The sequence below is a fragment of the Pan paniscus genome, chromosome 9, assembly GCF_029289425.2.
Source record: "Pan paniscus chromosome 9, NHGRI_mPanPan1-v2.0_pri, whole genome shotgun sequence".
Lineage (NCBI taxonomy): Eukaryota > Metazoa > Chordata > Mammalia > Primates > Hominidae > Pan > Pan paniscus.
This window is the reverse complement of record NC_073258.2, coordinates 84,461,531-84,486,358: the sequence shown is the minus strand read 5'-3', so window position 1 is coordinate 84,486,358 and position 24,828 is coordinate 84,461,531. Positions and strand designations below refer to the sequence as shown.

Here is a 24,828-nt window from a genome sequence, read left to right as displayed (position 1 = left end):
TCTTAAGAAACACCTAAGAAATACTGGGACCCAGGTAAGAAGAGAAAACAGAGAACAAATAAAGGGACATAGGCCAGTTTCAAGGTGGTCCCCAGACAATTATTGTAATCATGGATGTTGAGATTGTGGGATGGAAAAACACAGTCATGGCTTCATATTATGGGCTGATAATTAGAGTTCTGGATCTTGCTGGTTTGAAGCACCACTGGCCAGGGGTCAGTTAGACAGCCTGAATGCCTTTTACCTCTGGTTCCTTGTCTAGTCATCTTCCCCGCATCATCCTAGCTTGCCTTCCACTGGATGCTGACTTTTGTAGCAATAATTAATGTGGCTGAGTTTCTCATGCTTTTCTGCCCAATTTATACACTTCTATCAGAGCTGACTGGCCAATTTCAGGTTTCCCAATTACTTCCTTATCAAAGCCCAGCTTTTGCTAACATGCAAAAAATGGTATCGGGCTGGGTGCAGTGGCTCATGCCTGTAATCCCAGCACTTTGGGAGGCTGAGACAGGAGCATCACTTGAGTCTAAAAGTTCTAGACTAGCCTGGGCAACATGGCAAAACTCCATCTCTACAAAAAAGACAAAAATTAGCTGGCAGTTTGGCGCATGCCTGTGGTCCCAGCTACACAGGAGGCTGAGAGGGGAGGATCACTTGAACCTGGGAGGTGGAGGTTGCAGTGAGTCACGATCGTGCCACTGCACTCCAGCCTGGGTGACAGAGTGAAACCCCATCTCAAAAAAAAAAAAAAAGAAAGAAAAAGGACAAAACTGAAAATATGTATATATCAAATAGAAATTTCTCTTTCTTTTTTTCTTCTCAGTAGAAATGTTTCCCTGCCTGTCAAATTGCCCTCAGTCCATACGCATGTTTTGCTGGATGTGCTATTGACTTCCTCCTGGGAACTTTCTCTTGTTCTCTATGAATGTGTCAAACTTCGAACGAGATTTCTCTTCTTCCAAGGAACCACCTTCTGCTTATTAATATAAACAGCCTCTGAGCAGAAAGAAGTCTTCTCCTCAAAACACGTGCCATAAATAGCTACTGAATTCTGTTGAGTGGCTGTGGTTACTCCTGTGAGGTCTAATCACAGTTTCATCCTGCAGAGTTCCTGTAATTAGAGTTCGGGACACCCTGGTGTTACTCTAGTAATCTCAAGGAGACTTGTTATATTTGCTAAAAATGCTCCAAGGAGAATTGCCATCAAGCTTTCATTTTGGAAACAAATAGATGTCTGTGAGATTGGAAATGGCTGTGAGATTGGAAACAGGTTTAGAGATGTCATGATATCAATAAAAGAAGAGAAGATTTTCTTCATTTACAGTGTTTGGGAACTAAGTACTAGATTGAAGATTTTCAAGCTCTGATTTAAGTAGACCCAAAATTCTTCTTAGGGACCTGAGGTATGCTCTGCAGTTGGAGTGGAAGAGAAACCAGAAATTCTGTTTCCCCTGTCTGCAATCAAATGTTTTATTTTTATATTTCTAGAAGTTTCCTTTTGAAGAAAAAAAAATGATATATTCTGGTAATAAAATTTTGAAAACATTGCCCATAGATTTTGGTGAGAGAAACAGACAGACTGACAAACAGATAGGTATTGGCCAAAGTAAATATCTGAGACCTCTGTCCATCCTATTGCCACCACTGTACCCAAACCATCATCATTTGTATTACTACCTTTCCCCACTACCTGGGATCTCAACATCCTGTCTTGCCCAATCTATGGTTCTCCAATCCATTCTCCACCCTAAAGCCAGAAAGATCTGTTTTTGATGTAAATCTGATCATCTCACATCTGTTTAAAATCCCCAAAGGCTTCCCATTACTCTAAAAAGAGAAAGTATCCTTCATAAGATCTACAGGATTCTCCATGACCTGGCCTCTCCTTCCCTCTGGTCTCATCTTAGACTGTCCCAGACATTGATCTTCTTTCAGGTTTGCTGCCTGCTGTTTCCCACTGCAGAGCCTCTGCCTGTGCAGCTCCCTCTGCCCACCCTGCTGCTCCTGCTGTGCTCAGATTAGACAGCAGCTCCTCTTGGAAGCCTTCCCAACCTGGTCCCTCCAGAATAGTTTCCATTTCTCTCCACTGTATACTCTCATGGATTACTTGCCCATCTGCTTTTTATGATGTGTTGTACTGGTAATTATTTCTTCTACATCTGTTTTGTCTCTAAATTCCAAAAGTGCCTTGTTTCTGTTATTCACACTGTATCCCCAAATACCTAACATAATGCATGGCACATAATGAGCATTTATTGAATATGACTGAAGCCATGATTGCATGGTTTCAGGCATCTAAAAGTTACACTGTATTGACTATTTTCAGAGCAGTCCTACAGTCTCTGATTGCTTTACCAACTGGAAAGATAGTACTGTGGAGTAGAGCAAGGCCCATTGCCCAGTCAGTCCAGCCCAATGGAACATCTTCTGCTCCAAGCTCCCATAGTATTTATTGCCAATAGAACCACTAGTCCCAGATCTGGCACTGAGGAAGGACGAGGTAAATATTGTTAGATAGATCAATATTAAAATAAATGCAAATTTGTACTAAATCATTATTGCATCCCTTAAAAGTTGAGTTGAAACATAGGTTTCTGTGCTGATACATATTATTATTGCAATTTTTTCATGTATCTGTATACCAGCCTCCCTGATATAGGAGTTTTACATATGTTACCTCAATGAATTCAAACAATATCTATTCAGGCAGGATTAGTCTTTAATTTACAGAGTAGGAAACAGAATTTAAGAACCTTATCTATAGCCACAGAGCAAGTAAACAGCAAAACAAGTGTTCCCAAGTCTTAAAAACATTTTCCATTATCCTGTTGCCAAACATGTTGTCAATGTTCAGTAAATTAATGAGTGGATGTATGGATGACTTACACTAGGTGCATGGAAAAATGTCCCAGCTTGAAAACCTAAGTGCTAAAGTTTAAAGACTATAGGCCTGGCATGGTGGTTCATTCCTGTAATCCCAGCACTTTGGGAGACCAAGGCAGGAGGATTGCTTGAACCCAGGGCCTCAAGACCAACCTGGGCCAACAAAGCAAGACCTAGCCTCTACAAAACATGAAAACATTAGCCCGACATGGTTACTACTCAGCTACTCAGGAAGCTAAGGCAAAGATCCCTTGAGCCCCAGAGTTCAAGTTTGTAGTGAGCTATGATTGCGCTACTGCACTCTAGCTTGGGTGACTGAGCGAGACTATCCCACAAAAAAAAAAAAAAGAAAAAAAAAAGAAAAGATTGTGCTATTGGAATAAAATACTAATAATATTCACATAAACTATAAATACTAAAAGTATAAACATAATGTGCTGGATCTCTTTAGGTTTTTTCCTCTAAATTTCTGAACTATTGGCAAATGCTAGGGACATTTTCTACAGACATTTTATTCAGTTAAATAGAGCTACTGAACAGAACCTTACTGGGTGAAAGTCAGACTGCAGCACAGTGTTTCAGCTATCAGCACTTTTTGAACAGTCACTGAGGAAAGAGTACTAAAAGTGTTTGCAAAAATGTGTACAAGAAGAGAAGAGAATGATGAGGTGATTCCAAGTGACTTACAATATGTAACAGCACAACAGCAGCAGCAGCACACACACACACACACACACACACACACACACACGGTGCTTACTTCTTACTTTGTGCCAGGTACTGATCTGAGGGCTTTTCATCTATAATTCATTAATCTTCACAACAACTTGTGAGATAGTTTCTACCATGTTTTATTGAATCTAGGTTGTCCTTGATTTTAAGATGTACCCTATGTGTTACCAAAAAAGGAAAAATTCTGCCAATTCAATTACGAGATGGCATTGATAGTGGAAAAACATCTTGATTTTAGACATAAAAATTTTAAAAAATCTTAGAGTTGATGTCATACAATATTTTAATCCCATTTTACAGATGGGGAAACTTCAAGAGACCAAACAAGATGAGGCAATTTTCTGAAGTTCAGACAGTTTGTGTTCTGAATTTAGTTCAGTTCAGTTTAGCCTGGTTTTGTGAGCACCTTTTCCTCTTTGCAAGGGGCACAGAGATAAGTAAGACTCCACCTAACTCTCATGAGTCAAGAAGTCTAGAAGGAAAGATACACCTACAGACAAATCAACTGAAATGTGGCCTGCTAAGCACAAGAATAAGACCACATACAAGGTTACAGTGTGACACAGAGAGTGGAAGAAATAGCCTTCTCTTGATAGATTCAGGAAGGATTCCCAGAGAAAGTCATGGTTTTCAAAAAATGAAAGTTGCAGAATTTTTTATATTGATCAATACTTCTACTTTTATAACAATGTTAGAAAAAATTCTTGGCCAAAGAATTTGATTTGCACTTTATAAATTGTGGTCATGTGTGTCTGCAAGAAGAAAAGCTGTTCAGTGGTCCAGCTCGTGTGCATGTTTCCAATGAGACTTAGGAAGGGGGAGAGGCTGAAGGAAGGAAGCTGAGCCCTCAAGAATATGAGATTACTATATTACAGAGGCGGCTTCCACTAAGAAAATGCCTAAAGATCAGGCTGCTTAGCAGGGAGGGGTGGGCAGATGTGCTACCACCCCTCTGCTAGTAAATCTGGATGAATCATCTCCCCATTCACCAACTTCTTTATGAGCACCTGATGAGGCTTCCTAGGAGCTCTACAATCCCAGAGCAGCACCCTATACTAATTCCTAACATAGCACATATGAGACTCAACTGTAACTGTATTTACAGCCTTTGCACTGGTTGTTCCCTCTGAGATCACTCTTTCCTCAGATGCCTGTATATCTAACTCCCTCACCTCCTTCAAGCCTTGCCTCAAACATCTCTTTTTCAGCGAGTCCTACCTTAAAAAACACCCCATTTAAAAATGCAGCCTTCACTGTCACCATAGCCCTACTCTATTCCAGAATCCTGATCCCCCTTACCGTGCTCTATTTTTAACTTTTTCCATAGCAACAATCAACTCCTAACCTATCATACTATTTGCCTATTTATTATGTTTATTGGTTTTTGCCAATCTCCTTTTACTAGAATGTAAAATCCATGAAGGCAGGAATTTTTATCTGTTTTTATTCACTGATAGATCCCAAGCTCCTAGAACCATCACTGACATATAGTAAATGCTCAAAAGTATTTGCTGAATGAAAATGAGTGAGTGGCCAAATGAATGTACCTTCTTACCCATATTCCCAACCAAACATCAAGCTGTACAACTGTAGGAAGAAAGCCTTTGCTGAGTCCCAACAAACTATAGAGTGCCTGGCACACAGTAGAGACTATGAAAATAATATCACATTTAATATTTAAATGAATATTATCTCATTTCCATCTGTGGGAATTTGATTACATTCTGAACTCAATGCTTTTGCCTGGGTGAGTAAGGAACCATATGTCCTCTCTATCTCTAGTCAACAGGTGATAATGGGAAACTTTACGGGCATATGAGATTTAGAAGGGTAAGTTCCCTAATTTCAGGTCTTCTCCTGCTACAGTACAGCCTGTAGTTTCCATCCAGTTTTCTGAAAAATCATAGGCAAAATAACAAACTCAGTATTGGGGCAGGCAAAGTGATTGCCCAACTGTCTGATATTGTGGTGTGTAAATGTCATTACTTACCCTGATGAGCTACTATGATGGTACTAAGGATTTGGAGGAGTCATTTCAGATGCTCTTGAATGTCTTTCTCCTGTTTTTCATATACTCATGAGTAAAATGAGTGTTATCCAGCACCTCTGCTGAGCTAGGGACCGTACTAGCTTTATCATTTGTCAGTCCATAAACACTTAAAAGAGTGCTACTGGATAGCAGAGGTAGGCTTAAGTTGTTTATGCTCCAGTGAGTAACACTAGAACCAGGGTATAGAATTTACAGGGGAAAAAATTTAGATTTTTTAGACTCAATTAACAATTATTGAGTACCTACTGGATTCTAAAAGCTCTCATGTGTAATTCTTATAAGGACCCTGTCGGACAGGGATTCTTGCCCCTCATTTTTCATATACAGAAGCCCAGGTACAAAGATATGAAGTAATTTGCTGAAAATCATACTGCAGCTTAAAATAGTGAGCTAATATTTGAATCCAGGACTATCTGAGTTTACCATCTCATGATCTTCACGAGTCATGCATATATAAACTTAAATGTTTGAATGATAATCGTCTATTAGCAATAATAAAATTCCATGCCAGGATATTTCTTCTCTTTCCCACCCCAGGCTTACTAATTAGTGGCAGTAAAATACTGAAAGGTGAATATCAAAGCTTGATCTACATTTTTAGCCCAATTCAGAAATAAAAGACTATAATCAGGGCTGTGTCAGCCTCTCTGAAATATCTCAGTTAACATATCTCAATTGCCTTATACACAGACCCAGAACATAAGAGCTCTTGAAAGTGTCATAAAACCTGGGCTGTTCATCCAAGCAGTCTTCCTCTTACCCACATTTAATTTTTGAGTAGCCAGCCGATGGCATTTGGGGGAAAGGAAAATGATTTTAAGATGATTAATCTTTGCAGCTTCACCCAGCCCTGAAACCTGAAATGCCATTCACTGTGGTCCAGTGAGTTCTGGCTCTGCGCAGGTTCAGATTTGCCTCTGTTTCCCTCAGATAAGAGACTTATGAGTCAACATTGGAGCTCAGCCAATCTGACAGACTGCCAGGACAGCCTGAAAGAGAAGGTGGGCTCAAATGGGCCCCGTCCCTGGAGACTCTGATGAGTTGTCCAAAATGATCAACATGCAAGCCCCCGGACATGTGAAATCTGCTCATACCACGTCTCTTGGTGAATCGGGAGCACTGAGGACTTAAGAGAGAGAAAGAGAAAGTTGTTCCCCCTGGAAGTTATGCTTCTTCCCTGATTATACGCTAAAAGCTATAGCTGCAGGGAGGCCCAACCTGTAAGGACTTCTGGTTGGTGTCCAATTAGTTCTATCTGCCGTCATGACAGTGATTGCCTGATTTTTTAGGAACAATAGAAATGGACATTTGCCAACACCCTCAAAACATAGAAGCAGTCTGTTGTAATACGAAGAGTATCTTTAAATAATACCAATCTGCTTTGTAAGGTTGATTAAGTGGTATAACCCATGTCATACAATCCACAGAACATAATAAATCTTCCCTTCGATAAAATGAGAATAATGCCTACATTTTGGGAGCTATCTTTTGGGTCACAGTTGAATACATCCTAGAGAAATGCAGTTGGTCTATTAATTATTATAGAAGCTGAAGCCCATAGAGGTTAAGTACCTTACTCAAGATCACATAGTGAATTATGTTGAAGCCAGGACTAGAAATCTGCACTCCTAACTCCCTCTAAGCTTCTTTTTACTTCCAGGGTGCCTCCTCTGTTTTCAAAACAAATATGCACTAAATGCACGAGTGGGCAAATGATTGTTTTTAAGAAGATAATACAAATAGAAAATTGTGATTTTTATAAAATAAGAGCAACTAAAGTTTAGATCTCTCTGCTCCCAGCATCCTTTCCCATACCCCTCTAGTGAGAAAATGTTTTGAAGAAGTTTACTACATATGCATTTTTATGTCACATTTGTAAAAACACCATCCTTATTTCATCCCCCTTCCAGTACTTGTGGGACACTTGCTCATCTTTAGAGTAGAGAAGAGGTGAAGTAAAGGAACTTTTGTTTTGCCAGTTATTATGTGAAATGCTCTTCCTATATCATCTCATTGAATCTCTGCAAATATGTGAGATGTAGGAATGACAAACCTCATTTTATAGATAAAACTGAAGCTCAGATTACTCCACTTATTTTCTCAGTGACAATCAGCTAGAAAGAGTGGACTGACTTAACCGTGTGTTTCTTCATTCCAACATCTATGCTTCTTGCACTATTCATATGTGCTTACCTTGACAATGTGAAAATGGGTCATATGTGTCCAAGCCAGGCACAGTGGGATGGAGCAGAGAGCAGACTTTATTTTCTGTTGCTAGTGTTCTTTCTCTTGCTGCATAGAAAGGTGAGGACCAGGTCTCCTCTAATCAAGCAGAGGCCTCAACTTCAAGAAATGAAGGAAATTGAGTCAAAGCGCTCTGTTCCCTGCATCTTAATGTTGTCAGGAAAGCAAAGGCCTCCCTAGACCAAACAAGTTCACAGCACAGAAGGGAGTAATTTGCTGATTCACTTGTTCATTTATAAATCCATCTGTGAAAACTCTGTGCTGAGACTTGGTCTGGGAGCTCCTGATGTTGTTTCTGATGTAGTAAAGGAGGTAAGACATATTCCCACTCAAGACTAGAAGCTGTAGGCTTCCCAGAGAGGTAAAAGAGCAGAGTGATTTGCAATTTTAGAGAAGGAAAGGCTGCTTCTTCTGTATCTCAGCTTCTTTATCTTAAAATACGGAAAATTATATTTCTCACATAAGGTTTTTGTGAGAATTAGAATTAAAACCTTAGTTCTTAACTTCTTTATCTACAAAATAGAAATAATCATACCTATATCTCAAACTGTTTACAGGGATTCAATGAGATGGAATTATATAAATGTACTTTGCACACAACCTGGCCAATAACAGGCACTCAGTGGGTTGTTGTTGTTGTTGCTGAGTAGTTGTTTTATTCCAAAGAATCTTTGACAGAATCCTCAAACTGGTGGCCCTTGTCTTCTACCTGCCCTCTATTAAAGCATGTTGTTTCTTGTCCTCTGTTTTAGCTTTGCATTACTGCCATGACAAATTTGCTTCCTCCATTTTCAAATCTTAGCAATGGCACTCAAGTCCTTTTCATGTTCCATCTCTATTCTGCCTTTCTCTTCTAGTTTTAAGGACTCATGTGATTAGACTGGGCCCACCCACATAATCTAGGATAATCTCCCCATCTCAAGACCCTTGACCTTAATCACATCCACAAGTTTCCTTTGCCACATAAGGCTCTAGAGATTAAGGCGTGAACATCTTTGGAGAACCATTATTCTTCCTACCACAGTCTGCCCTCTGGCCCCCAAAGATTCTTCTTTTCACATAACTACAGGGCGTAATTCTACTAAGCTTTCCACCACTGTGTAACCAGGATCCCTTTCCTACAGTTTCCAATGACATGCTTCTCATTTCCATTTGAGCTGTCACCCTCAGCATTCTCCAAGTCCAGATTTCCATAAGAAGTATTTAAAGCTTCACTGGAAATATCCTTAAAGTCTGTATTTCTGCAATCTCTTCTTAGAAGCAATCTAGGTTTTCTTCTATCATGTTCCTCAACATTCTTCTAGCTTCTGTCCACTTCCCAATTCAAAAGCCATTTCTACACTTTTAGGTATTTGTTACATAGCACCTCACTTCCAGTACCAAAGTTGATATTAGTTTTCTATTGCTACCATAACAAATTATCACAGACCTAATGACTTAAAACAACACAAATTTATTATCTTATAGTTCTGTAGGTCTGGTACAGATCTCACCAGAATAAAATAAAGCTTTCAGCAGTCTATAACCCTTCTAGAGGCTCAATAGGAGAATTGTGTTCTGCTCATTCAGGTCATCATATGGTTGTAGGACTAAGGTGCCTGTTTTCTTGATGGCTGTAACCTAATAACCATTCCCAGTTTGTAAAAGGCCACCGTTTTCCTAGGCTTGTGGTCCTCTTCCTCTAACTTTGAAGCCAGCAGTGGTGGGTCAAGTCCTTCCCAAGTCATATCTCTCTGATCCATTCTTTTGTCTTCCTCTTCCACTTCTAAGAATTCATGTAATTAGATTGTGTCCATCCAGATAATCCAGGATAATCTCCCCTTCTCAAGATCCTTAACCTTAATCACATCTCCAAGTCCCTTTTGCTATATAAGATAACATATTCATAGACTCTGAGAATTAAAGTGTGGACATTTTGGGGGAGTGAGTTAAGGATATTATTTCTCCTATCATATCCTTGTTAACTATGAAACACATCAAATAATTTTTCCTATTCTTAGTGATACTGTCTTTCCATCCTCATCATTCGCTGCTATCCTAGCTTTAAAGTGGTATAGCCAAAACTAAATTCCCTGGTCTACATAGTAAACACCAATACTTTTAAGGTCCATGATTGTTAAATATTACCTCAGTCTAAGCCAAGTGGAGAGTGTGAGTGTTTTGAGCTGGAAAGAGTTGCTTGCAAAAGAGCATAGAGGTTGGTATAGTAGGAAATTCATAGGTCTTAGAAGCAGACAGGCTTTGAGTCCTGCCCCATCACTTGATAGCTGGCATGACATTGAACATGTTTAAATTATCCAAATCTGTATTTCCTCTTCTATAATACAAGGCTAATATATGCATTGCAGGATAGCTGTGAGAATTAAATGTGTCCTCTAAAAACTACTCATGCATCTTTTTTGCAGGCTAGTCCATAGTATCACTATAAGTGTTATCATCAAATCATGAAATCCTTAGGTATAAGATCTAAGTACAACATTTCTTATCAGGAATTCCAAGAATTCTAAGATTAGGAACATGAGCTTTTGAGTGAGACACATCTATCTATACTTTAATCTTGGTTCTGCTACTTAGTATCTTATTTTCATTTCAGCTCTTTATATCTCATTTTCTTTGTGAGACCAAAAATGCTTACATGGCAGAATTGTTGTCAGAAATAATAACAAAGAGGAACTCATCTGTGTTGGGTACTTTACATGTGTCATCCCATTGTCGTATCTCCGCAGCACCCTTTTGCGTTAGTGCCATTACTATCTGAATTTCCTAAATAAGAGAATGGCCATCTATGGTAAAGTGGTTATCTAAGAGGTTAAGTAACATGCCCAAATTATACAGTTAAGAATGGCAGAACTGGGACATAAACCCAGCTCTCCTCTGTCTTGGAAGCCTGGCATATAACCCATATGCTATGTTGCCTACCCAATACATTGAGTGAGACAATGAATATAAAATGCCTACTACATTGTGCGACACCTAAAAAGCACTATTTTGTTAAGGTACCCAGGTATCTCACAGCCATGTTGCATAGTCATGAGGATGAGCAGCTGCTTCACTCTTCCCTTACTAGACTTCCCCAGTTGGCAAGGGGCCACCACACATTGAAATTCAGGAGGGGTAGGAGGGATGGAAGAGTTGTTACATTATTCATGTCCAATTCTACTTGTCTAATGGCCTTGCTAAAAGCACCCTGGATGGAAAGTGTGAGTCTTAATGGCATTTTATAAAAGTTGCTGTGATGAATTAACACATAAAGCAAATTAAAAACAGCTTATCGCTTGTTAAATTAGGTGATGGGGCACTGTAGCATTTTTCCCAGATGTGAGGATCCATTAATATCCAAAGGAGCCAGAAGCTGCTGAAATGTGTCAGCTGCTTGGTTTTAGGGACCTGACAAGTCTGAATAAATGTAATCCTAGAGGGACAGATTGTCCAAGATCAATAGAGCTCGTGGAAAGAGCCTGTTGCTGAGCTCCTCAGGAAGGACACCTGCAGCTAACAGCAGGAGTGGGAAAGTTCCCCTTAAGGACTCTTGGGAATAGAAGAACACAGGCGAGTGAATGTCTGACCTGGTAGGGACCTCCAGGAATAGTCCCACCCCCACTTCAAATGGGAATGCAGAGACATGAGAGAAGACGGGCTTTCAAAAGTCACCTGAAACATTTTCACAGACCTGTATTGAGGGTCTCCTTTGGGTCCGGCACCCTACCAGGTCCTGAGGATACAGAGATATTTTAGATGTCTTTCACACAGTCCAGAAAACAGCTTTTAAGTGGCACAATTGGCACACAGATCCCCTGATTCAAATTCTAATATATTTTTCAGAATAACAGTTATTATAATAATATCTTACACTTATTGAGCCCTCACTAGTGCCAGGCTAGTGTAACAATACTTTACATATATTATTTCATTTAATCCTCACCATAACTCTTTTGAGATAGATGGTGTTATGATTTATGCCGGTTTTACAGTTAAGAAAATCTGAGGCCCAGAGGGGTTAAGTAACTTGCCTAAGATCACGTAGTTAAAAAACTGCAAACCTAGGCAGTCTGGCTCCAGAGCCTGCCTCCTTGGCTACTACTTGTTAGCCTTTCTGATGGTTTCTCTACCTCAACTCCCCATAGTTTACATTCAGAAGGAGCCTGGAGTCAGGCCAGCAGTTCAAGGACTTTGGGGATAAGAAATACTTGGACAAGGACTGAGCAGTAAGGGAGTTTCAGGAATTTAGGGAAGAAGCAGTTGTCAGCCCTGAAGGGAAGGTTAAAAGTCTTTGGCACTGCTAGATCGTGAGCATGGCCAGAGGGCAACAAGTGGGGAAATTGAGCCACATAATAAAATGGCTAAGGAAGCAGATTTTGGAGTCAGATACACCTCATTTTATATTCAACCTCCACCACATGTGTATGTGTGACCTGGGCCAGGCTCCTTAACTTCCTGAGCCTCCTTCCCTCATCTATAAAGTGGGGATACTAATTTTTACCTTTAGGGTTGCTGTGACATCAAATAAGATGATGACTATGAAGTGCCAGACCACCTAATAAGGGCGTAAGTAGTAGTAGCCATCATGGTTATCATCTTCAACACCTTATCATCACCACCTCCCAGGATGAATGAGGGGGCAAGGTGAAGAGCACTGAACTAGACTTGGATCTGGAGACCCAAGTTCTGGTCCTAGGTTGCTGCCACTAAGCTATATATTCTGGAGTTAGTCAGTGGGCCCCACTAGATCTGTCCCTCATCTTTTAACAACAACAAAAAAAAAGTGGGGAGGATAGTACTATGTCATACCTTCTTCACAGCAACTGATTGAGTCACAATAAGGTAACTTATGTGAAAATGCTTTGCAATCTATAGAGCGTGTGTTGGGGTTCCCCAAGACAACTCCCAGGTTGATGACTCACTAGGATAGGTCACAGGACTCAGCATGATCATGCTCATGATTATGATTTATTACCACAAAAAGATATGAAACTGTCAGATAAGGGAGCAGGAGCATAGGACAAAGTCTGGAAAAAATTAGCTGCAAGTTTCCGAGAGTCCTCTCTCAGTAGTATCACACAGAAAGTGCCTAATTCTTCCAGCAACAAATTGCGACAACAGGTGCGAAATGTTATCTACCAGGGAATCTTATTAGAGACTCAATGTCCAGGTTTACTGGGGGCTGGTCATGTAGGCAGCCTCTGCCTAGCACATACCAGAATATCAGACTCCCAGAAAGAAAGCAGGTGTTCAGTATAAATGATATTGTTTGTACAAACAGTTTAGGCACAGTAAGCCATTTTTATGAGAAAATGGTGGGAACCCTCCCAAAATCTAACTTTCCAGATGTCAGCCAAGGGCCACCCTTACAAGCAAGAACAGCAGTCTCAGGCCTGCTACATTAACTCCTTTTTGCACAGAGTAGAATCTATAGAAAAGATTTGTATTAGCCTCTACCCAAAAGGAAAAAGGGAGATAATAATAAAAACATTAGTTCATACTTACTATTTGTCACTGTGTGCCAGGTCCATTTGTACATGCTTTATATATATTACCTTATGTAACATTTTACCCATACAGCAACTCCATAATGGAGGTATTGCTATCATCAGTGTCATCATTATCATTATGTTGTATATGAGGAAACTGAAGCCTGAAAGAGACGAAGTAACTTGCCCAGCTGACTAGCTGTAAGACTAAGACATAGTAGGAGCAGGACATGGACCCAGTAGTCCATATTCAAAACCACACTGTAATACACTAGACTGCACATACTATAGGCTTAATGCTGCATATGTGTTATTTCATTAAGGATCACAGTAAATCTAGGTGAATGTTGTTATTAGACTAATTTTGCATCAAAAAACCTGTGGCTCAAGAATGTTAACTAATATATGTCACATCACAGGATCAAAGAAGTGATAGCTTCAGGAGTGGGCATTGGCCTTTCCCCAGCTCCCTGTTCCTGACTGGTACTTTGTCTGAGCCTTTGGTAGGGGTGGTCAAGGTGAAAATGATTCATTCCGGGAGCTTGGACCAAGAAACCCTCTCCAAATTCCATCTCTGGGAGACAGTGTTAATGAAAGAAGGGACTACGTTGCAATTAATTATACTTTTCCTGCTGTGTTTGAGAGCTCTAGATGCTGTCTTCAGCTCTTTCTTGTTGCCATGGCAGCAGATGTGACATTTCTTTGATGGGCAAAAAAAAGAAGAAGAAACCACACTTGGTCCTCAGTGTGGAAAAATCTAAAATAAAACAAATTTTTTAGAAAAATCTGTTCCCCAGATCTTGCTAGTTTTGCATACATAGTGGTTATACTCTAAGGAAATTCTTAGAATGAAATCAAAGGGGAATAGACAGACAGGTAGTGAAATCTGCTTCTCTGGGAAAGTCATATGCTGTATGTGTGGGGTGGTGATTTTTGAAAATGGGATATACAGCAGGATGTGGACAATATAGGAGTGGTGGCAAATGTTCACCTCTTAATGATGACAGCTAGTTTATAAGGTCTGGTTCATCATTTTGATTCTGATTCCATCTCCCTCATGCTGCCACTCATACATATTACAGTGCATTGGCCTTAACAAATGCTTAGCAAATGCTTTTTGCAGCACGATACAGAGAGCAATTGTAATTCACAGATAAGTGCCATGATGAGGTAAGCTAGGCATCATATGGAAGCAAAAATATTTGTCGTGTTGTTTATATGATTTTTGTCTATCCATACACACACATATATGCATAGATTTTTAAATTTACTGCATTTTAAGCATGTATTCAGGTGATTACATTAACCTCTTCATCCAGTTGCAGTGGTGGTCCAATATTTCATTGAGTGGAGGAATCACCGCCTACTATGGGTGGACATTTGTTACCATTTTTTCCCATTATAAAAGAAACAGTTCTACAGGCTGATACATCTGAGATGATTTGTTTACAGTACAAAATGCTTCATTTAGAAATATAGCCATGTTTCTCTTTATTATTTTACTTTTTTTAGTAATTTTAAAAATTTGATTGTAATGGGAGGGGAAAAAAATCTCAACTAGGTAGTAAAGTACCTTTCTTGTCTTCTATTATCACCTTCTAACATCTGATGGTCTCCAAGAAAAGAAGCAGATCTCAGTTTGGGGGATCTATAGGCCACCCCTGTAACCTCCAAGAAGAAGCAAGAACTAACTTTAGTGTGTTGCCAAAGCAGTGAGAGTGTGGACTGTGATCCAGGGAATCATTCCGGGAGTTGATATCAAGTGATGATAGGTTCTCAGAGCAAGAGCAAACATTTGAAACCATAAATCCTAAATCTGTGCTGCCAGAGATTCCTAACAATGTCCTCTTTTGTCCTTTCCTCCAGAGCCATGTTCGACTACGACAAGAGCAAGGACAGTGGGCTGCCAAGTCAAGGACTTAGTTTTAAATATGGAGATATTCTCCACGTTATCAATGCCTCTGATGATGAGTGGTGGCAAGCCAGGAGAGTCATGCTGGAGGGAGACAGTGAGGAGATGGGGGTCATCCCCAGCAAAAGGAGGTAAGAATGCCTTTTGTACTAGAATATTTGCTTGTCAGCTATCCAGCGAGTGGAGATGAGGGAAGAAGAAGGTGGGAGAAACTGTTCACAAAATTAAATTTATTTAAATGGGATAGTCAATCTGCAGGAAAATTGTCAGTGGTGACAGGTGACATGAATTAAAAATCCTCTTTTTCCTATATTAGGGTTTTACCAAAATTGGTGACTGTGACAAGAAATAAAGGAAGAAAGAGGATCAGCTTACACTGTGTTCCTAAAACTTTTACCAGTGTGTGCATGTGCAAACTTGTGCTTATCAGCTCATATGCCGACTTACAAATTCAGTCCATTTATTTCCAGAGTTTCAACATTTACCAATGAATATTATAGAAAGGCCAAGTCGAAGGCAAATGAAGTAGGCAATTTACTAGGCTAAGGTCCTGGCTATGTGATATCTCCAAATATTAGTAGAAAAAAATGGAAAACCTTCATCTCAAATTCAGGTGCTTGGGATATGAGCTGTCAAACATCTGGTGAGGTCTAAGGACTGGGTTTATAATTTTTTTTCTTTTTTTACTGTTTTCTTTACTCTTGTTCCCCACCTCACAACTTCCAATAGCCACCAAGATATTTAGTTCTGTGTAAGTGTTTCCTAAATCAAGAGTATCATGCTTTCTCTTCCAAGCATTTCTTCAGCTCTGCTTTTGAAAAGCAGAAATGTGCTTCAGAACAGCCAACTCCTTAATCTGTCCCAGCAGATCCATCACCAGACAAGAACTTTCCTTCTCACAAATGTCCCTTTGGCACCAAGATGTCCAAGAAACAGAAATTGGCTGTATCCCAGAGACTAGATATAGTACAAAATCAGTCAGGAATTATGCTTAATAAAAGCAGGCACTAGCTTTTCTCAAGCTGCAGATTTCTCAAAGGGCTTTGATCCTCATCTCCAAACACCCAAAATGCCTTTGTAAAATATTCCCAGTGAAGCTGGGCATTCAAGTGCTACTACACATCAAGTGATTGAGCTAGTACAAACCATAATGGGGAGATGGAACTTAAACCTCAGAATAACTCTGTGGGATATTTGTGCTTCCGAGACAACTGATCCTCTCTTCTCTCTGCCTGTGGTCGCACAGCCTGGGAAAGAATGGGACATGTAAAGCAGAGGGCTCACTGGTCCTCAGCTGTTCTCTTACCTTTAGCCAGGAGGAGTCACAGTGAAGGTGCCAAAATTCCAGGGAGCCTCTCCCTCCCCCATGCCAGTGCCTATAGATCTCCCACCAGCAGAGTTCTCTGGGTTTCTTTAAGCCTCTTGGCTCCTGGATAATTGCCTAACATTGCTTTTCCAGGGCATTCTGACTGTAGAATGGCTGTGTGTGTTTTCTGAAAGGTTACATGTTTAAAGCATTGACTCAGCACTGGTTTGTTTATATTCTGGGTCTCTCCATTTCCATTTACTTCAAATAAAATGTCAAGACAACGTGCATTTTGGTTTGCTTTGATTTAATTATTTTGAGCTGTCTGAAGAGCTGTTCTCTAGAAGAAAGAGCCATCTTGTTGAATTATGGCCCCAAAGATAGTAATGGGGTGGAGGAAGGAAAGCTATGCGGAAATAGATGTCAGCTCATTTTAAAGAAATCCTCTCACTAGTTGGAGCTGCCTAAAGATGGCATGGACTATCTGGGAAGATAGAAAAGGGATTCAAATTTTGGATACAGGAGTTGAACTATACAGTTTTCTGACTCTTTCCAACCCTGAGGTTCTATGATTCTAACCAATCTTATCAAGTCATTTGTTTGTTCAATTAGCTCATCATTTTTCTCCAGAAGAACATTCTCAATGCTATTCCTCCTGAATAATTTTCCACCTGCTGGTAATCATTCTTGAATTAGCTATTTCTCTCTTATTTTGGAAGAGAACCATCTTAACAACCAGAGTATAGCTGACCTGGAAAATAAGTTTGATTAGTGACTGCAAGGTTGATATTTATTTACATTCTACTTTTTATGAAGGGTGCAGTAGCTCCACCTCATATATATAATATATATTATATATATATAATTTATAGCTGTAAATACATTTCTGCCAAATTTTCTTTTTAGGATTTTAATTATTTTCAAAATAGTTACTTTTATTCCTTTAAGTATTTGTAAAAGTAATACCTTTTATTGTAGAAAGGTGGGAACATATAGAAAAACATAAAAATCACTTATAATTCTACCCCACAAAGAGTACCCATGTACTTATTTTAATGTAATTTAAAAACATACATTTATTAGGTTGATGTTATTTTTCAATCATTAATTTCTTTCTAGCCTGTTTCTTGAGTATAATTTACCTAGTAGTGCTGATCTGGAAAATTTTTAAAATCTTATCATGGATAACATCAGTGTATGACTTTATACCCTTTTCAAAAATGTTTCTCTATTGATAATGTCATTTAATCATCCCAAATGAAACCATGAGATGAAGAGTATGAATATTATCACCTTCCCCCTCCTTTTTTCTGAAGATGGTGAATAAATTTTATTGAACAAAACATTCCTATTGCATGCTAGACACTGTTGTAAGCCCTTTACAATTATTAATTTATTTAAACCTCATTAGAACCCTATGAGTAAGTTGCTGTTATTATCCTTATTTTACAAATGAGGAGATTGAGGCACAGAGAGGTTCATTAATGTGCCTGAAATTGCCCGTGTAGTAAGTGGCAGAACTGGAATTTGAATCCAGGCTACAGAATTGCACTTAAGACATATGCAATCTTGCCCCCTACAGATACAAAAATAAGAGCTAGCAAAATTCAATTCAGCAAGCATTGCTTGGGCAGCATCTGAGTGCCACGTACTATTGTTGGTTCACTATCTGGAGCCCATCACTTGTGGGACCAACATGTAACTGTGGCACAGCTACTCTGCGATTAGGGCAATGCAGGCTATATTGTAAAGGCCAGGAAAGTGAAACGGCAGCAGACAGACAGTGAATTCCATCTGATAACAGCACTGATCATGTATTGCACCAGGTGCTTTCAAATACATCATTTCAATTTAATCTTCACAAAAACCTCATAAGGAAACTGAGGATCAGAGAAGTCAAGTAACTTACCCAAAAATACACAGCCAGCCACTGACCAAACACCAGTCTCTTTGATAGCAAAGCCAGATGGCTTTACACTACACCAGGAACAAACTACCCTAGGAGCATATGCCAAGGAAGGAAATAGAAAGTCAGATAATTCAAGTAGCTTGCCAAAATTACAGTGGCAGCAGAGGGCTAAGCCTAGATTCAAACACATGCCTTTCTTATGTCTCTATGAGCAACTGCAAAGGTTTGGGGCTCTTCTTGGCCCTACAGCTCTCAAGTCTGGTGGCAGGGTCTTTTAAGAGAGAAAAATGGAAGTCCATGTCTTGCTCCCACCTAGCATAAAGGGACTGACTTGGCAGTGAGCACCTGAAGTAGGGTACCTGTATTACTTCATTTTTACAAGTAAGGAAACTGGGACCAGTAATGAGAAGTGACATTATGGGCAGCGTTATCATAATCATCTTTGTAGCAGCCTTTTGTATAGTGAGTTATTACTATAGATCAGACATTGTGCTAAACAATTTTCTTGTATTATCTCATTTAACATTCATTATAAATTTTTGAAGTCTGCGCTACTATTCTAATTGTATCAACACAAAATCTGAAATCCTAAGAGGTTGAGGACCACCCTAAATTATAGACCTAGTAAGTGGAAGAGGCAGAATTCAAACCCAGGCTTGTGTGACTTTAAAATCTGGACTCTTAGCATAGAATCACTTTTCTGAGATTATGTAGTGTATAAGAGGCCAAGCTGGGTTTTGTTCCATGGTATCTCTTTTTTTTTTTTTTTTTTTTTTTTTTTTTGAGACAGAGTCTCACTTTCGTTGCCTAGGCCAGAGTACAATCCCAACTCACTGCAACCTCCACCTCCCGGGTTCAAGCTATCCTCCTGCCTCAGCCTCCTGAGTAGCTGGGATTACAGATGCCCACCACCATGCCTGGCTAATTTTTGTATTTTTAGGAGAGACGAGATTTCACCACATTGGCCAGGCTGGTCTCGAACTCTTGACCTCTGGTGATCTGCCCGCCTCGGCCTCCCAAAATGCTGGGATTACAGGCGTAAGCCACCGCGCCTGGCTGTCCCATGCTCTCTTAAGCCAAAGAGATTATTCATTGTTCCCTAGTGACTGGTCACTTGGGCTCTCAGATGGCAGCATATGGCTGGCATTATATAAGAGTTTACTCACCTAGCTGTCACAGCAAGCCTGTGGCCACTAATGTGGGTGACATTCTAATTCTCCCTCCAACAGGACCTGTGGAGCATAGGGATAGGAACTCCCAAGGACAAATGATGTTCCCACTGTCCAATGCTCCAAGCCTGACCCAATTATGGGTTTGGCCAGAACCTAAAAATACCAGATGGGAGAGAGGGAGAGGAAGACAGTTGGGCTTATTAAAGCATGGCCATTTGGTGCTCTCTAGAGATGTGAAATGTCAGAATTGATTGCTCAAATTTTGCCATTCCATTTATGTTTTTGGTATTTTGGTCAGTGATGAGACTTGGACAGGGAGGATTATTTCTGCTCAAACAATCTAATTAATTGCTTGAGACTAAGTGTGAGTGGGGAAGGAAGGCAGTTGTTGTCATTGAGATTTGGTCTGTCTCTTCAGGTGGTCCACAATTTCTTTAGGTGAAAGCCTTTGGACCTTAATATTTACTAGCCAAAGAAGTCTTACTCAGTAAAACAATAAGAAAAAGTGATGCTAGACTTTTACCTAGATTCTTACCAGGAAAGTAAGTTGTGAAATGGCAAATCACTTTTTATGGGAAAAACTGGTTGTTCAGCAATTCACTTAAACTCCCTGACCTGATTGTTTTCACAATTAGGTAAAGAACTAGTAGCCCCCTTGAGAGTTTATTTATTTACTCATTCAACAAAGTCTCATTAAGCATCTACTATGTACCCAGCTCATGTCAACCCCTGGATTATAGCTATTATAGGTGAAGTGCTTAGCACAGTTTCTAAAACTTAGTGTACATTCCAATAATAGCTGTTCTCCATTTTTCAAAATTTGAGCTTTAGTTGCCAGAAAAAAAAAAAAAACACCACGTTATTTAGACCCCTATTTTCCAGACTTAACTCTCATTTCAACAGTAAATCATTCACATGCATCCCAGAAAGAGCTAGGAGAGAGGAAAGGGCTGAGGCAGATGAGGAAGCTAAGCCACAGACATAGCCTCCCTCTCAAGGAAAGAGGTTTGCAGAGAACCCCAAGAGGCAGTACTGCAAGCCTCTGTGATGGGAATGCACTATTAGGGTTGCTGGTGTGCTGAGGAGATGGATCAACTCAAATAGGGATTTAACTAAGCAGATTTCCATGTTTAAAGTAAATTTATTCTGAATTTTGAGGTCAACTTCTTGTGGTATGCTACTAACTCGATTGTATGCTTAAATTTGGTTGTGGTTTATTTAATAATTAATAATATTCATAGCATTCAGGACATTAGGGAGATGGGGATGCAAGGGTACATTGGTTATCATTTGTGAAAACCTCAGCCTAGACTTCTAAGGATATGTATGTGCCTTCATACTGTGGAAGCTGCTCCAAAAATCTCACGTTTGTTGAGAATTTGGATAATGCAGGCTTGGGAGGTACCTGAATGCTGTTTCCCAAACTGAGTGGCTGTGGACAGACACTGAAGTTAGCTGTCAGAGAATGTATGTTCAGGCTCTGTTTCTACCAGTTTCTGATCTGGCAAGCTTCAAGTCTCAGTTTCTTCAGTTATAAAATGAGATTGATAATACCTAAATCCTTAGGTTGTTGTGGGGACCAAATGAGATGATGTAAATGTGAAGGAACTTTATTAATAATTATATGTTGCAACTTCAGCAGCCACTTATATTATTATTAATGAAACTTTCAACCCAAATAGGAAGCAAAGCTTTTCAACTTCCTTCATGGGTGAACTGGAAGTATGTGACCTCCATATGGCTTCAATTTTTTTTTTTTTTTTTTACTTTCTCTATTACCCATTTGAAGATTAATAATAAACTATAGCAAATGGTAGGTGAGTGTATGTGTGTGTGTCTGTGTGTGTGTCTGGCTGACTTAATATTCTTTGCAACCTTTTTAAGATTTAAGGCATGAACCATTAAAATCTTCCTAACAGAGACATTTCTCAAGAAAATTGAAAAGGATAAACATAGAAATGGGGTTGGGGTGCAGGGCAGGGGACAGTATTAGAATGCTCTGTCCAAACAGTTCTGAGAGTTGAATACTGAGTTCCTCCTGACATTCTGTATGTTTGGAACCTGTGTGAGTTCTGTGGGTTTATGCAGAATTTATTTGCATACCCTGATCAAATAACCATGTATTCGCTGCATACTACAGCCATTTTGGCATCATTGAATGATGCCAAAGCATTGACTATAGCCCAGTTAATGCAAAGAAGCTGAAATAAAGTTAGGGCTGTAACAACAGTTTTAGAAGAATACAAAGAGATGAATATAAATTATCATTTGCACTTGGATTAAAATCGAGAAAAGGTGATGAAGTGATGAAGCTCAAAGGAGGCATTTTATCAGTGAGCATTTTCCACTTGGCAGCTTATCTTATCTGAAATCTGTCTTGCTTTCTCCCCAACTGTTGTATGCCTGGTGCAAGTAGAAACTCTTGGTGGAACACATTGTTTTACTTATTATTTATTTATTTATATTTATTTACTTTTGGGGGAGACGAAGTCTCGCTGTGTCACCCAGGCTAGAGTGCAATAGCATGATCTAGGCTCACTGCAACCTCCACCTCCCGGGTTCAAGTGACTCTCCTGCCTCAACCTCCCGCGTAGCTGGGATTACAGGTGTCCGCCAACACACCCAGTTAATTTTTGTTTTTGTATTTTTAGTAGAAACAGGGTTTCACCCTGTTGGCCAGGCGGGTCTCGAACTCCTGACCTCAGGTGATACACACCCGCCTCAGCCTCCTAAAGTGCTGGGATTACAGGCGTGAGCCACCGCACCCGGCCTCACATTGTTTTAATATATTACATTAGATTTGAAAAATTTTGTTCAGCTGTTTCCACTCAGATATTCTACTCTCACACTGAAATAAATATATTCTGCAATTCCATTCTGTAACTATAGAAACCCTGATCTTCACTGTGTTTCAGTTGGGAACACAAAAGAGCTCTCAGTTAGAAAGGAGTGTGCTGTTAATTATTGATCTATGAATAGCTTAGACTCCATAAACTATTAAGTTTCTGTAGGTTCGGGTTTTTTCTTTCTCTTTTTTCCCCCACATCTTTGAATTTAAAGCTAGCAATATTTAAACAAGAAGTCATGTTAAAACAATGCAATGAATATTATTTTTGCTGGACAATTATTTATTGAGGACTTGCTATAAAACACCATCAAGTGATAAGTGGGCTTTTACCTTAAGGTACATACAACCCTGTATATGCAGTGCAAATGTAAGTAAACACAAGGAAATCAAGAGGTAGTGCTGACATGGAGACTATTCCAGTTACAAAGGAGCAATCATGTCTGACTGGAGGGGCTCAGAAGAATCAAGGAAATATTTAGATTATTTTCCACTTTTTCAACCCTGGCCTTCAAACAGGCGTGAGTCCACCCAATTTTATTTTCCTAATATTTCTCAAGCCTTTCCCTCTTCTCCACCCCACTATCATTTCTCATTATTTCTCACCTGGACTATGGCAACAGCTTCTAAATAGGCCCCCAGCTTCCTTCTGCTCCTTCCCTCCTTCAGTCTATCTTCCACCTCGACCAGGGTTGTTTATTTAAATGCTGATCTGATTTTATCACTTCACTGCTTCATATCCTCTAAGAGCTTATGATGATTCCCAAGGAAAAAAACTCAAGTCCTTAATGTGGATGAATACCCATTATAAGGAGTCTGTCACCTCGCTAGCCTCACTGCCCTATCCTATATATCCCCTATGTACCCTGTACTAGAATCTTTCTGCAATCTTGTAGCTCACTCATATCTTCAGGTTGAGGAATGTGTTGTTCCTTCTGTGAAAAATCCCCCTGAAATTTCCCTACTGACAAACTCTTTCTAATCCTTCAATCTCAGATAAATTGATATTTCCTCCAAGAAGCCCATCCTAATGCTTTCTACTCCTCCTTTGCACCCTCCCAGTGAGATAGGTGCTCCCACATTGATATCAGCCATCTTGTTCTACAGCATTTTCTGTGTTTGTTTACACCACTGTTCTTGCCAAATTCATTCTTGCTAAGAATTCATTGCAGTCATGCTTTTAGAATATTTTTTCTTTGTCCCCCAGCTCCTTGCTTGATACATGGTAGGCAGTCACTAAGTGTTTAATGAATAAATGAGGTAGCAGGAAAACAATGAATCTGCAGAGATGACAGAAGGACATTGGGGAAAAGGAAAGCTCAAGATTATATATAACATGTTTGGTTAAAACGTGAAGCTAAATACACTAGTGTTCTTAAGGGGAAGAGAAGGAAAAACAAAGAAGAAAAAGGGAGGAGAGAAGAGGAGAGGGGAGGAGAAGCTTGTTTAGTCTCCAATATAGGTGTTCATCTTTATGGACTGAGATTTGAAATAGATTTTGATTTAATTATTTAAGCATTTAAATAACAAATATTTTTTCTACCTCTCTGTTGCTTACAAATACCATGACGTGACTCTCAGTATATGTATCGGAGTAATTTCAAGGGACATGTTAGAAACTTAGAGACTTTGTACCAAGATTTTTTATATGGAACAAAGGAAGAGAAATATTTTAGAACACATTTTATTTGAGCTTCAAGGATAGGAGGAAAAAATGTTCTTCACTTAATATGGAACTTAGTCATAAATGCCTTGTCATGTGAGAGACTCTTTATTCTCAATTTGCTTTAGGGTGGAAAGAAAGGAACGTGCCCGATTGAAGACAGTGAAGTTTAATGCCAAACCTGGAGTGATTGATTCGAAAGGGGTAGGTACAAAATGATGGAAACATCAAGTTCTCTCAGTTGCCATGGATTTAACTATAATTAACACATTTAGGCTTTCAGTAGCAAACAAATTATGAAGGTACCAGACAGTAGAGCACTGTTATAAATATACTGCTGAAGTTAATAATGTGATTTCTGATGAAATGGATTTATGGTAAATATATTTAAACACTGGGAGTAAAGCTGCAAGTGGTTAGCAGAAGCAATGTGTTGATGAAGGTGATGTAATGACTACAATGAAGAAGAACAAGATAGTTTAGGTGGTTTTTGTTTCTTTAAGTTTTTTCCTTTTAACTTAATGTTCTAAAACGATGGATTTTATAAAAAGTATCTGCTCATCAGAAAATATATCTAGTCTGTTTCACATTATGAAGCTAAGACAGTAGTCATAGAAACATGGATTATCTAATGAATACACGGA

The 24,828-nt window shown here is 39.4% G+C and overlaps 1 protein-coding gene across 22 annotated transcripts in view; it reads left to right on the top strand.

The window, feature by feature from the left end:
- The window catches only part of DLG2 (discs large MAGUK scaffold protein 2), a 2,166,992-nt gene that overhangs the window by 2,065,244 nt on the left and 76,920 nt on the right, over positions 1-24,828 (top strand). For all 22 annotated transcript variants that reach the window (XM_034934113.3, XM_063608698.1, XM_055093779.2 and 19 more), the window contains 2 exons: positions 15,244-15,420; positions 24,313-24,388. In XM_034934113.3, coding sequence (XP_034790004.1) covers positions 15,244-15,420; positions 24,313-24,388 — 253 coding nt within the window. The remainder of the gene's footprint in view (positions 1-15,243; positions 15,421-24,312; positions 24,389-24,828) is intronic.